This window comes from Mixophyes fleayi, chromosome 1, assembly GCF_038048845.1.
Source record: "Mixophyes fleayi isolate aMixFle1 chromosome 1, aMixFle1.hap1, whole genome shotgun sequence".
Lineage (NCBI taxonomy): Eukaryota > Metazoa > Chordata > Amphibia > Anura > Limnodynastidae > Mixophyes > Mixophyes fleayi.
The window spans coordinates 27,257,932-27,271,841 of record NC_134402.1 but is presented as its reverse complement, the minus strand read 5'-3'; the positions used below and the strand labels follow the sequence as shown (position 1 = coordinate 27,271,841).

The 13,910-nt window shown below is 40.0% G+C and overlaps 1 protein-coding gene across 1 annotated transcript in view; it reads right to left on the bottom strand.

Annotated features, from left to right (window-relative positions):
- Positions 1-13,910, bottom strand: part of POLR1A (RNA polymerase I subunit A) — an 85,517-nt gene that overhangs the window by 43,378 nt on the left and 28,229 nt on the right. Inside the window, exons 15-16 of the mRNA XM_075210270.1 lie at positions 12,623-12,705; positions 11,622-11,787 (exon numbers count right to left, since the gene is read on the bottom strand). Of these exons, the coding sequence (XP_075066371.1) occupies positions 11,622-11,787; positions 12,623-12,705 (249 nt within the window). The remainder of the gene's footprint in view (positions 1-11,621; positions 11,788-12,622; positions 12,706-13,910) is intronic.

The following is a 13,910-nucleotide window of genomic DNA, read 5'->3' as shown; positions in this document are numbered from 1 at the left end:
CTGGAGCTGTGCGTAGGGAACGCTTATTTACTTTTGGGTTTTTTTTTATTTATTTTATTGAAACTTGGTTAAATGAATGAATGTGTCAGATAATAACACAAAAGCAACTTACGTCAAATGGGAGAGATCAAAGAAAATATATAAAAGGCAGCACATTAGTGGAGAAAACGTACAAGGAGATGACCAAAATTCTAAATAGAATAATCATTTACCATATGCCAGCAAACAACTACATAAGGCGATCAAAAAAAGGAGTGGTATACCCACTAGATAAAGACAAGGAAGAAGAAGCCACAAGCTGCTTGAGCAAGAAGACCACTATCCATTAAAGGACTTGAGGTGTTGAGGACCATGTTCAGATACATTTAACCAAATCATTAACGAGCCTGAGCCACTGTTTACCCATTTAAGCCACAAACGAGACAATACTAATGCTTGGGATGAACGATCTGTTTCCACTTTGGTCTAATCCATCGGTATAGCCAATGTGGCCATTTGGTGTTCGAGCATCCAGATTACATGGGAGACCGTTCATGAGGACGGGAAATGAACGCACACAAAGGCAAACACTGATTATTTGCCGACCAGGTCAACAAGAATGTCCAAAAATGATCTGACTGCATTGGCATGGATCACTCTTGGACATGGATATCGCTGCAGATATAATTAAACAGCTAAAATAATGAGAAGACAATGGTGTAACAATGGGCTTTCTTGGTTTTCAAAGGGACTGTTTCAATGATGTATTGTGTTCATTGGAAAAACAACTTAGTAAAGTTGTTTCTTGTTTTTTGGGGTTTTTTTTTAAAGCAAAACTCCACACTATTCCTGGCACTCCCCTCCTGATCAGTGCTCCATATAAAATTGTTCATCATTTCCTCCTCAATCATATCTGAACACCATCAATTATTTAATCTTATTATTTTTTTTGGGGGGGGGGGGGGGGGGGGGTTGACTCAGTTTCTGGATAAAGGTTTACATATTTTAGCCAAAACCACTGATGTACTGCAAGACAATGCATGCATAGTTCAGTAATGTCATCAGATTTTTCTTATTTTTAATCAATATAATGTCTTACTGACTGGCAAATAGTTTTGTTTTTTCTTAAGTGGTTTAGTGACAGCTGCCCGCACCTCAGGATTCTAAACGTAGATCTGGTGTAAGACTACACGATGGATATTCCTTCCCAATTTCATTCACTTGCTCAGAGCCTTTTAATTGTGGCAAGAGCCCTGCTCTGATCCCCATAAATTACACTTTTATGTGTAGGTTCATAGGGACGTCACATTTTTAAGTTACATGTTGTTTCAACACGTGTATACGAGGCAGAGTCTTTCCCTGTCTATTTTTTTAAATCCCTATTTTACATGTATATCGACAGGACATGTACATTACTGCCATCTCTCTTTGTTGTTGTTCTTTAGTTAAATATGGTCCTTTGTTAGGAGGCCATTCAGGTAGTGACATTTAAAAAGAAAAAAAATAAATTCTAATATATATATATATATATATATATATATATATATATATATATATATATACATACACACACACACACACACACACACACATATACACACACACACCACAATAGCAACATTATCAGACATCACTAAATCACAAAACCAGAAAAACTTACAAAAACTGGAACAAATTATTTGAATAATGCACTGGTACAAGGCAGGAGAAAGGAAATCCATTAAAAATGAATACTCATTTACAAAATGTTTGTTTTACAGTAAAAGGAACTTGCATGCATATTTAATTACAATATGATTTATACATATCACCGAGACATTCCAGTATTGTAGTTCTGTTTTTGTAAAAGCTGGATGTAGTCCAAGAGTGGCCTACAGGGGTAGGGTGGTGCACCTAATATTAATATTATTGTCTTCCTTAAATAAATTTAAGGATGTCATAAGTAGATATTTATACGACTACAACCTCAAATAATTTCTTTCAATCGACTGTAGCTAGCAGACCCTGCACACACACATATATATGTTTACATCTATCATGTTACATGTATAGCATGAACACATGTGGGCCGATCCTGGCTGGATCACTAGTGTGGTCGGAAGGTGACCAGACACACAAGCCGATAGCGGTCATCTTCTGTTTACCAACATGACTAATGCCCATCCCATCAATGTTGTATTCATAAAACGCTATTAAAATGAGAAGAATTCTATATAAATGATTACCTAATACATCGTTGCATATTTGGTATCATCATAAATATTAACTTTATTAAAATAAAAATGGGTTCGTCTGCACCTCCAAAGGCTATGAATTAGAAAACACTTAAATCTGGCGCTACCAAAAACACATGTAAAACAGAAATAATTCCCACCTATATAAATGCCGGCACACTGGTAGAATACCAGCTAAGCCAGTAAACAAAAGGTGGAGCGAATCCCTTGGGCGCTAATCTATAATAAATTAAAATACCATATGGCTACTTATCGGAGAGTGAGCTGCTGTCCTCGGAGGTTTGCACAGGCCTCATATAAAAATATGTAAACATGAAAGGAAAAATAGGGACTGCGCTGTAAATCTGATGACAGCCAGCTTGTTATTAGTTAAACTAATGTCGCGACCCCTTATAAATTAATAAAATAGAAACATTATACTTTATAAAACATTGGTAACTCCATACATAATGGTAACACCATTGGCATGCAGACAGCAGTTGCAGTAAGCTGTACACTGCGTCGGCTCTTTGCCCAAGCTCCCACTTTTCCTTATTCTCACAAATATAATGCTTTGGATATTTCTAAATACAGTTGGCAAACGTCACAGCAGCGCTGAGTATCGACTTCATACCATTAAACAAGCCTGTTTTATGATCTACAGAACTACCATCTCTGTCCAGCTGTGGGACCCACAGAACCCCACTGTCATTGCTGATTCAAGATCTGTTCGGTTCCCACTGAGCTCAGTTGTGATCGCTGTTACCATCTCTGTTTGGCTGCTGGACTCTCTGCACCCAGCTGTCAGCATCCTCCTGGACCTCGTTCTATCAGAGCTGCAGAAACTGCCTACTCTATTAACCCCAGCCAGGGGGCAGTAAAGTATGCTTCACCTCTTCCATTGCCCCACACAATTTGGATCAATTGTTCCTTTCCACTTTCTCATTATCTACTCCAGCTAATACACATTCATTCACATCTCTCCATCCTGCACCTACTTAATTTACAGTCTCTTCTACTTACTGTCACCATACTTCTCTCCAAACTCCTCTTTCTCCATCATCCTATTCCTCCCTCTCCGATTAGGATTTCCCCTTCACTACTTCCCTCCTCACTAGTCTGTACGCATTAACGGTTTTGTCTCCTGTACCCACCACACTCACCAGCCTACATAAACAGAAATAAATCTCACACCCACAACACATCCTCTTTCTCACTCTATTCATTCTCATGGCTGCTGGTGATATCTCACCTAACCCGGGGCCCCGTACAATCCCCATTATCTGCTCACGCTCCTCACTCCACCCCAAACCTTTCCATTCATCCCGTACTTTCAATCCTGCCAACCTTATCCACTTATCTCCACTACCCTCTTTTCCCTTCTCCTGAGCACTATGGAACACCAGATCTGTGTGTAACAAACTTACATCCATCCATGATCTATTTATTTCTAAATCCCTCAACCTCCTTGTCAGAAACCTGGCTCACCTCCTCTGACACTACATCCCCTGCAGCTGTCTCCTATGGGGGACTCTCCCTCAGCCACACTCTCAGAGCTGGGGGTAAATGTATCAAGCTGCGGGTTAAAAAAGTGGAGATGTTGCCTATAGCAGCCAATCAGAACCTAGCGCCTGATTCATTAAGGATCTTACCTTAAGAAACTTCTTATTTAAGTCTCCTGGACAAAACCATGTTAACAATGCAAGGGGTGCAAATTAGTATTCTGTTTTGCATACAAGTCAAATACTGACTGTTTTTTCATGTAGCACACACATACTTCATAGCTTATTTGTACACTGAAATTTAAAGTTGATATTTGTGTGCTACATGAAAAAACAGTGAGTATTTAACTTATGTGCAAAACAGAATACTAATTTGCACCCCTTGCATTGTAACATGGTTTTGTCCAGGAGACTTAAATAAGAAGTTTCTTAAGTTAAGATCCTTAATGAATCAGGTCCCTAGTTATTATTTCATTAGTACATTCTACAATATGATAGCTAAAATATGATTGGTTGTTATAGGCAACATCTCCACTTTTTCAAACCCGTAGCTTGATACATTTACCCCCTGGAAACAGACAAGGTGGTGGACTAGGCATTCTACTCTCTCCAAGCTGTACCTTGCAAGTCATACCCACTGAACCCTCACTCTCTTTCTCTTCCTTTGAAGTCCACACAATCCGTCTAATTGATCATCTCCACCTTCGTGTTGCTGTCATTTATCGCCCCAGGTCCAGTTTCCCAATGTCATGACAACTTTGCAGTCTGGTTCAATTATTTCCTATCCATTGACCTGCCTAATCTCATGATAGGTGATTTCAACATTCCCATTGTTAATCCCACTGTCTCTTCTGCCACTAAACTTCTTTCACTTACTTCCTCCTTTGGTCTCTCCTAATGGACCTCATCTGCCACCCACTGTGATGTGGACTCCCTTGACGTTGTCTTCTCCTGCTTCTGCTCCATCTCTAGATTAGCCTTCCCACTTTCTGACCACAAGCGCTCTTCCTTCAGCCTCACCTTACCTCATGCGTGGATTGGGTGCAGGGAGGCTGCACCCAATCCACACATACACAACGAAACCCAAGTACTCTTAACCCAATCCACTTCTGATTTCACAAAAACAACTATTTTCTCCATTTACTTCTTTTTCCAGTCCTAATCAGGCTGCCGCATTCTAGAACAACCCACTAAGACAATGCCCTAGACAATGCAGCTCCAGCTATCAAATATGGCATCCGATGATCCAAACCCCAGCGATGGCACACCAAACAGATCCGCTACCTGCGAAAGTGCTCCTGCACTGCAGAGCGCCACTGGAGGCTCTCGTACCTATCCCCACTTCCTCCACTATAAATTCATCCACTGCCCTTTCACTTGCCAAACGTTCTTCAAATCTCTAATATCCACCCAGTCTTCTAACCTACATCACCTCTTTGCCACCTTCGACTCACTTCTCTGCCCACCTACATCTCCTCCCCTACAGCCCATGATTTTGCCACCTACTTCAAAAAGACAAAATCGACATCATTCGACAAGATATTTCCTCAAGCCAAATTCCACTCACATCACCCACTTTCACCTACACTCCCCAATCCATCCTTAATTCATTATCTCCAGTAACTGAAGACAAAGTCACTGCACTCATCTCACCCTAGAACCTGTGCCCTTGACCCTATTCCCTCCCAACTTCTTCACTCCCTCTCCTCCACTGCATGCCCACCTCTAACTCACCTCTCCAACCTGTCTCTCTCCACTGGCACATTTCCATCCTTCTTTAAACATGCACTCATCTCACCTATTCTAAATAAACCATCTCTCGATCCTGCCTCTCTCTCCAATTACCGTTCCAATTTCCCTCCACCTTAAAAACATTGCCAGAATACGCCCTTTTCTTACTCAACAGGCTACCAAAACTCTTATCCGTTCTCGCATCAACTCCCGCCTTGACTAGTTCACCCTCCTGCTACCTGGCATTTCTGACAGCCATATATCCACACTTCAATTCACCCTAAATGCTGCTGCAAGGCTGAGCTTCCTCTCTCTCTGCTCCACATCTGCTGCAACACTTTGCAAATCCCTACATTGGCTCCCTGTGTCCTCCAGAATCAAATTCAAATTGCTCACCCTTATCTACAAAGCCCTCAACAACAACATCCCTTCATACATCTCATATCAAAATTCCCTCCCTCCCGCCCTCCTAGATCTACCTCTGACCTGTGCCTTGTCTCGTCTCTGGTAACCACCTCAAACTCCCACCTACAAGACTTCTCCCATGCTTCTCTGCACTTACGGAATTCCTTACCACACTCAATTAGACTTTCCCACAGCCTAAAAATCTTTAGACGCTCTTTGAAAACCGATCTCTTTAGTTTTTTAGATGACCTTGTCACAGATACCACTGTTCACGCGAATACACTCTCACAACTGTCCCAATCTTCACTCTGAGCCACACTCGCTCCTCTTGTTTCAGCTGTGCCCTCTACTATTTAGAATGTAAGCTCTCTAATGAGCAGGGTTCTTCATAAACTTTCATGTCTGCATTTATTTTGTCTACCTTGTATATCCCTGTTTATGTATGTCCTGTTTTTCCTACTGTACGGCGCTGCGAGGCACTATGGCGCCTTACCAATCTACGATATTATTATTAATAGTAATAATATTAATACATATATAATTGTATTATTGGTTCAATTCACATTTTGTGTTGCTCTCTGAATATAACCACAATGTTTTATAATCTCAGCAAGCTATTTTAATTGACTAATTAGTGTCCGATCTGGATCCTCAAAATAAAGTGCTATTGTGGGGAATATGATGATTGGCGTCTCCTTATTACCATATATGCGGCTCCATTTGAATATGGATATAGAAAAGAAAAAAAAAACAATCAATCATCGACATCAGCTATTTATACAGTGCCACTAATTCTGCCGCATCGCCTGTCATGTAATGCAGCCGCCAGTGCGCTGACACGGCCGCACCGCTTGTTTTGTGATACGGCCGCAGGTAATATTAAAGAAAAACATGCATCCACGGGGAGGGTGGCGGCCCGAACAGGGGTCAGACTGAGCGGCCCGGGGGACCGATGCCCCCCTGCTCCCCGGCCCAGCCCGCCCCTGCTGCCCGAACAACCTCGCCTGTTGTGTAATCCTCTACAGACTCCATCTTAATGTGAGGATTTTCTTGATACAGAGAGAAAGCGCCAATTCCGAGCAAAAGATCAATTTCCCGCTGGAATAGCTCATGGTTTTTAGTAGGTTATTGTTGTCCAGTCTGTAAAGAGCCGCTGGCAGGCTCTAGCGCTTGAGCTTAGTGGATAAATTAGTTGTGTCCATTCAGCTAATCAAACAGTCGTTACTCTATGGGTATAGGTTCTGTCGTCAAGGCCGTTTGGTAATTTTTCAACCAGTGTCTTATTAGTCTTTATTGGAATGATAGAAACAAATCTTTGATGGGTGCTTTTAGAACATATTACGTAGCGCTTTGTAGTAGTCTAAATCAGAGACCTCACAGACACCCGACGCGTTTCTGTGCAGTAAGGTATGGTTCAAGGTGTGAAGCTCTACGTATTTAGGTATCCAGAGACCAATGAGGGGTTTCACTTGATGAGACCGTCTATGATTCTCAATTAAAACATTAAATACAACAAGTTAAAAGAAGAACTTGCATATAAATGATAAAAGTCTTCCTATTGTAGTTCCTTCGGTATGATGCAAGAAGAGTCCTAGTTTCCACTCTATTTCAAATTCTTAGTTGTTTTCTTTTTTATCTCAGGTGCCATAAAACACAGAAAATAAAAAATATATAGTGCAGTTTGTATTGACAACACTGTGAAACGCACATCTTCTGTTGTTGATCCTGATGGCAAAGCAGGACTTCAAAGATTATCAAAATAAACTTGATTTATTATATACTTGTCATCGACTATAACATAACATTCCATACATTGGCAGAAGCCATTTGTAAGAAAGCTACAGCGACCCTCAACTGAACAACATTGCATCATCGTGAAGCCACATGATTGGTTGATGACGCCGTCCTTACTTCCTATGTATTTCAATGTTAATTCCACTCAGCTAAAAAGGCGCAAAATCTCACAGTCATGACTTGGACACGGCTCAGACCTAATACATATGGAAGACACAAACCAATCAAATTCCTTCACTTCCGATCGTGGTAGAAAAAAAAAAAGGAATGACCTATACACCTTTAAAACACAATACTATATCTTATTTCTTCCGAGCACGTAGCTAGGTAACCATAATGCTAAAAGTCACGTCAGATATGGAAGTTGTTGTAAACCTAAATTTTGTAGCATTGGTGCAGAATATGTAACTTTCGAGCTTTTCAAGAAAATGTATAATATTACAGTAATTATTTGAAACATCCACGACCGTAAACGCAGAGCCGTAACGACGGCGGTGCGGGCGGTGCGACGGCCCCGGGCGCAAGCCCAAGGGGGGCGCAGCCGCCGATACCTGCCTTCGTGCCCAGAGGAATCTCCGCTCTAATTCAGCTCCCTACAAGCAACAATCCATTCCCGGCAATGCAGTGGAATGCATGTGAAAGCAGGAAGTTCGGCATTTGGAACGCATTTGCGTTCCAAATGCCGAACTTCCTGTTGTTGGAACGCAGATGCGTTCCACTGCATTGCCGGGAATAGATTGTTGCTTGTAGGGAGCTGAATTAGAGCGGCGATTCCTCTGGGCACGGAGGCAGGTATCGGGCTGTGGGTGATGAATTAATGCTCCCTTTAAAATATGTAATTGATCAAAAAGGAGTGGTGTGTGATTTGTCCAGAGACCTTTATCAGTCCACCCACGATGGCCCCTGTGAGTCAATAATGGTTCTTGATTCGCGTTGACTGCAATTGAAACAAGTTAAAGATGACATTTTACGAGGTTCTGAAGGACTTTTTTCATTTGCACTAAGGGACTAGAAATTCTAGTGCAACGCAGAGTTGTAAGTAGATAAAGAAGAGTAGTCTCAATTGTGGTATATATTGGAACATATATTGTAATAGGTCCCCAATTACCCCTTACATAATGTAACACATGTATTATCCCTACTGTATCTAGTAAACCACGTTATTTATAGAAAAACATCTACCAATTATTACCATATATATATATATATATATATATATATATATATATATATATATATATATATATATATATATATATATATATTATAATATACAAATTCTTTCAGTAAAGTGCTAGCCACACCCACATTAGGTTGGCCACACCCACTTGTCAAATGCCACTCCCATTTAGATGGGGGCGCCGGTGCCCAGTCTCGCCCAGGGCACCAAAATGTCTAGTTACGGCACTGCGTAAACGTAACTATGATATATCAGTGTCCAGATAACATGATCGGCTATTCCAACCTCTATGCCGTATCCAATAAATGTTATTTAAAGTACGCTCTTATCTTAAGTGTAGTCACAAACAGATAAGACTTTCCTGTTGACATTGGACACAGTCATAATATAAGATAAGGTTTCCCTACTATTAATCATCTAAAAAGGGGAAAAAAAATATGTATCTTTATTATAGACAAAACCATTCTTATCAGTTACTGATACAACTGATGGAAAATAGCTAAACTCGGATGAATAAATATAACATATATTGCAAACAGTAACTTTATCTCACCATTGTCATACTGACTGTTTGCTACTGAAACTTATTCGGTACATTTTCTTTAAATTATTACTTAAATAAAAAAAAATATCTATAAAAAACAAGTGTGATTAACCAAATGTACACATCTGTCTATTCACAACTATATATCTGGAAGACAGAAGACTCCACATAAATAAAAAAACACAGTACTATTCATAAACTGTATAACAACTGAACAATTTTTCACTTGTGTATTTTTAAGAGTACTATACTTCAGCTAGCCTATTCATTTCTGCAATGTGAAATTAAGTGAAATACTATTTAAATTTAATACCTGTACTGTCCATTGTTTGTACTCTGTTCGGCGCTGCGTAAACCTTGTGGTGCCTTATAAATAAATAAATAATAACAATCTCGTACAGACTACTGTGTGCTGGGAGCAGGACTATGGTTTATCATCAAAACTTCAGAGGAACCTTGTTTCGATATATGCTTGTATATATTGTAATTTTGGTCAGTGCAATATCTGTTTTTATTATGTTTGAATAAATTGTTAAATTAATTTACACCATGGACGCCTGGTTTTATTAATTTCCAAACAAAGGCACAATCATGTATTTAACCTCATATTATACACCACAGAGACAATGTTGTCATTCATGATATATTAATCTATGCAAACAGCAATCAGGCAAGTCCATGCTTGAAGGTTATTCCAGCAACCCATTACCCACCTACACAAGTATGTATTGTGTCATTTTCTATGACCTCATGCCCCGGTCCTGTAAACCAACCACTAGGCTCTTCTTGGGAACGTCGGCCCCTCTTCTCCAGTAGGATGTTCTTTGTCAACGCCTTTCCTCTAAATTTACAGGCCCTCCTGTATTGCTGCCTACATTTTGTTTCCCTTTTAACTAATTTTCTTTGCAAAAAATAACTACACACCCACCAAAAAAGGTGAATGTAGTAGTTAGAAAACCTTTACTATTGTCCAAAAAGCTACACAATTTCAGTACTATGTATAATATACATATCTACTATATAAATGCCTAGTGGTGTGTGTGGGGGGGAAAAAAAAAAAACAAGCTGCAGCGCCACCTGCTGGGCAGAGTTATACACTGACCTATATATTTCTTGAAGGAGAAGTGACAGTTGGGAGTGGTTGGTGGTTGCCGGGGGTGACAGTGGGGAGTTTTTAACACCTTAAGTAGCTTGATGAAGGATGTGGCGATGAAGATGAAGGATGAGGTGATGGAGAAAAATGATGAGGTGGTGACATGTGGACAAAACAACGTTAAAAAAGGGCGCTTGCGTCGGGAAGTAACGCTCTTCCACTGAGGAGTCCTGGCCTAGCCCCAAATGCATGACAAGAACCTTTTTAACACCTTAAGTAGCTTGATTTGACTAGAATGCATGAGTATCATGCACGGGTTAACTTATATATATATATATATATTTGAATAGAAGGGTTTGTTCCACATCTTGTATTGAGGAGCTCCAATAAGAGTGAAACAGCTGTCTCCAATATACATGGCTCAGTCTCTCCAGAGATGCCCTTAGTGTGCCTTTCTTTTCTCTTGTACATATACCTCATGTACCTTAAAGTCAATAATTTATTTGTGTATAAAAGTACTTATTTACACTTATTGGCACTGTATTAGCATGTACTGGTGTATGGATCATGTTGCCTACATGATCAAAACCAAATATTAATTAAAAAAAGTAGTAAAAATGCAATATATGGACCAATGGCAAATTGCTAATGTTTCAGGAGGACAGCTTGCTACCTTTCTACAGCTTAGTGGTGACCAATTTCTATAAATATAAAATTATTAAGAAACATGCATGTACATTTTCACGGAAGCAAGATAACACAGTCAACACTGTATGAATAAATTATTATGGAACATATGCTTAAGGAATACATAAAAATAAAGCAAACAGTAAACTTCGACTATAAGGCAGTGTCATTATGTATGCATCAGATATGAGTCCAAGGTGAGAAAGTAAAGAATGACCAGAAATTAGATAAATAAAAGTGATGCAATTCAATTAATGAAAGTGTTTTGTGAACAATATTAAGTTACTTATTTTCGTAATTGATTTAATTTAGCAGGGTAAAGCGTTTAGAGGTCACAGGTGTTTTTTCTTACACAATGCTTTGTTAGTTTGTTTTGTTTTTGCCGATTTAGAGACTTACGAGAGATATTATGAGAACTGCACAGAAACAATATCATGGATGTATCTTTCGGAAGGCTAGCATTAGTAAGATTACCCATAGAACCGTTTCATACCTCATAATTCTCAGCAATGAACGGGAACTGTTTCGGCTGCAGAAACTGGGTCTTGGGTACGTCCAGTCCGTCTTCCCCATACAGGAACTGCACCACACTGCCATCGCTATCTCGCACGGTCAGGTCATACTGAACCACCAGTCCTTCCAGATGCTTAATAACACACCTACGGGAGAGGAACGTCAATCTACGTTGTGGCAGAGGACTACGCGCGGGTCTTCTGTCTTTGGAAACGTTTGTAAGAGTTGATGGTCAACGAGATGTGTTTGTTTAGCAGAGGCACTGTCCAATCACGAGCCACCAACTCCCACCTCAAAGTGCCTCCACTAAGCTCATTGGTCCTTACCAGCTCTGACTTCACGAACGCAATATCATTTTCCAGTACGTCTGTACAACTCATATATAAAAGGATATTTGGGTGGCATAGTAATTAGCATTGCTGCCTCACAGAATTAGGGTTGTGGGTTCCATCCCGACCAGTGTTCTATATGTGTTTAGTTTATGTTTAGTTTTCTCAGGGTACTCCGGTTTCCTCCCACAGTCCAAAGAAGTACTGATAGGTTAGTGTTAGTGTGTTATAGTGTGTGTGTGTGTGTGTGTGTGTGTGTGTGTGTGTGTGTTGTGGTAGAGAATTTAGAGTTCAACTGGGGCAGGGACTGATGTGAATGATTAGAAAACATTCTCTGTAAAAGAGTAATACAATGGCACTATATAAAAATAAGTCAAAACTAACAATAATAATAAAAAAAATAATTACTATCCCTAATTTAGCAGGGTTCTTTTATAATGTATAAAGCTATAATCTTAGAAATATAACTGGGACCAGAATATGAATGATCACACAGAGAGGGGGACAGGTATGTGTGAAGAAGACAGTTTTACATAGATGCGAACTTTGGAAGAAATGATGAAAACATTCGTTTTCATTGTGGGGTTATGTAGATATCTGTACATATGCCAAATGTAAACACAGGATAAGATATTACTAGAGCAATGCCAACCTCTGCAGGTATCCGGAACGACTTGTTTTTACAGCAGTGTCCACCAGCCCTTCTCTCCCAGCCATACAGTGAAAGTAGAATTCCTAGGGTAAGAGGAGACATCAATTCAGGGCTCATTCCCACGCTGAGAATGTGGGTAACGTTCTACAGATACGTCATGAATGCTATTCATTCACTGTGATTTCCTTAATACAATCTACTGTATGTGTAACATCCGTTAACAAATGATAAATAGTTTGCGATGAGTTATAATATTTGAAATGTGAACAGTGGGAATAGGATTTAAGAAACTATCACCCTATTTTAGTGCATAAGTTAGCAGCTTAAGAACACATTAACATTGGATAAGTTTTGCCATTTTAAATTTCCCCTGCAAAGTCACCGAATATCAGCTACTTACAAAATCCACAGTTTAATCCATTTACCCCCCCCTGATTACTTTAGAGCAGGCCTGTCCAACCTGCGGCCCTCCAGATGTTGTGAAACTACAAGTCCCAGCATGCCCTTCCAGCTATCAACAGGTTGTCTACTGGCAAAGCATGCTGGGGATTGTAGTTTTACAACACCTGGAGGGCCGCAGGTTGGACAGGCCTGCTTTAGAGCAAAGGCGTCTGGAAACCAATCATTTCACTTCAATCTGGTCCTCAGGCTAGGCTGGATATTGCTTTCTTTAAATCATTCTTATATAGATATTATCTAACGGTGGCTCCCTGACCATGACCATATAAGTTAATAATACAAATGTACACATATGATTCGCTTAGCACAGCATGGCTACATCAATTACGTAGAAAGACACTGAAGGTATATGGTCACATAATAAGCACATTTCTGTTTAACCTTTATGCTACAGCCACCTGTACAGGAAGTTTCTTTCGCATCCACCATCTGTCCATACGTCCGTGGATATCGGTGGCACTTTCCTCATAGAGATCAGTAATTCCCAATGTGGCGGCGTCTCTCTTCCGCATAGCGGAGAGAACAAAGTAGAATTGACTTTGACACCACAGTCTTACAGCATCAGTATGAGAGGAGCCCTATATCCGTGTGCTGTTGAGGACCCTGCTTGTTTCACTATCTAACTCTAAGCCTGTGGCTTCCAGCTTGCCTCCATTCCCCTCCTCACATTATGACACTGTCCCACACACAGCACTGTACGTATAATGTCAAGGACCTCATAAATTAGTTACTATAAAATAATAGATTCATGCATACATCGCCTCTATTATACACAGTACAGAAAAGTGTTTGTAAACAACATATGTCATTCATCTATATCTAATAAATA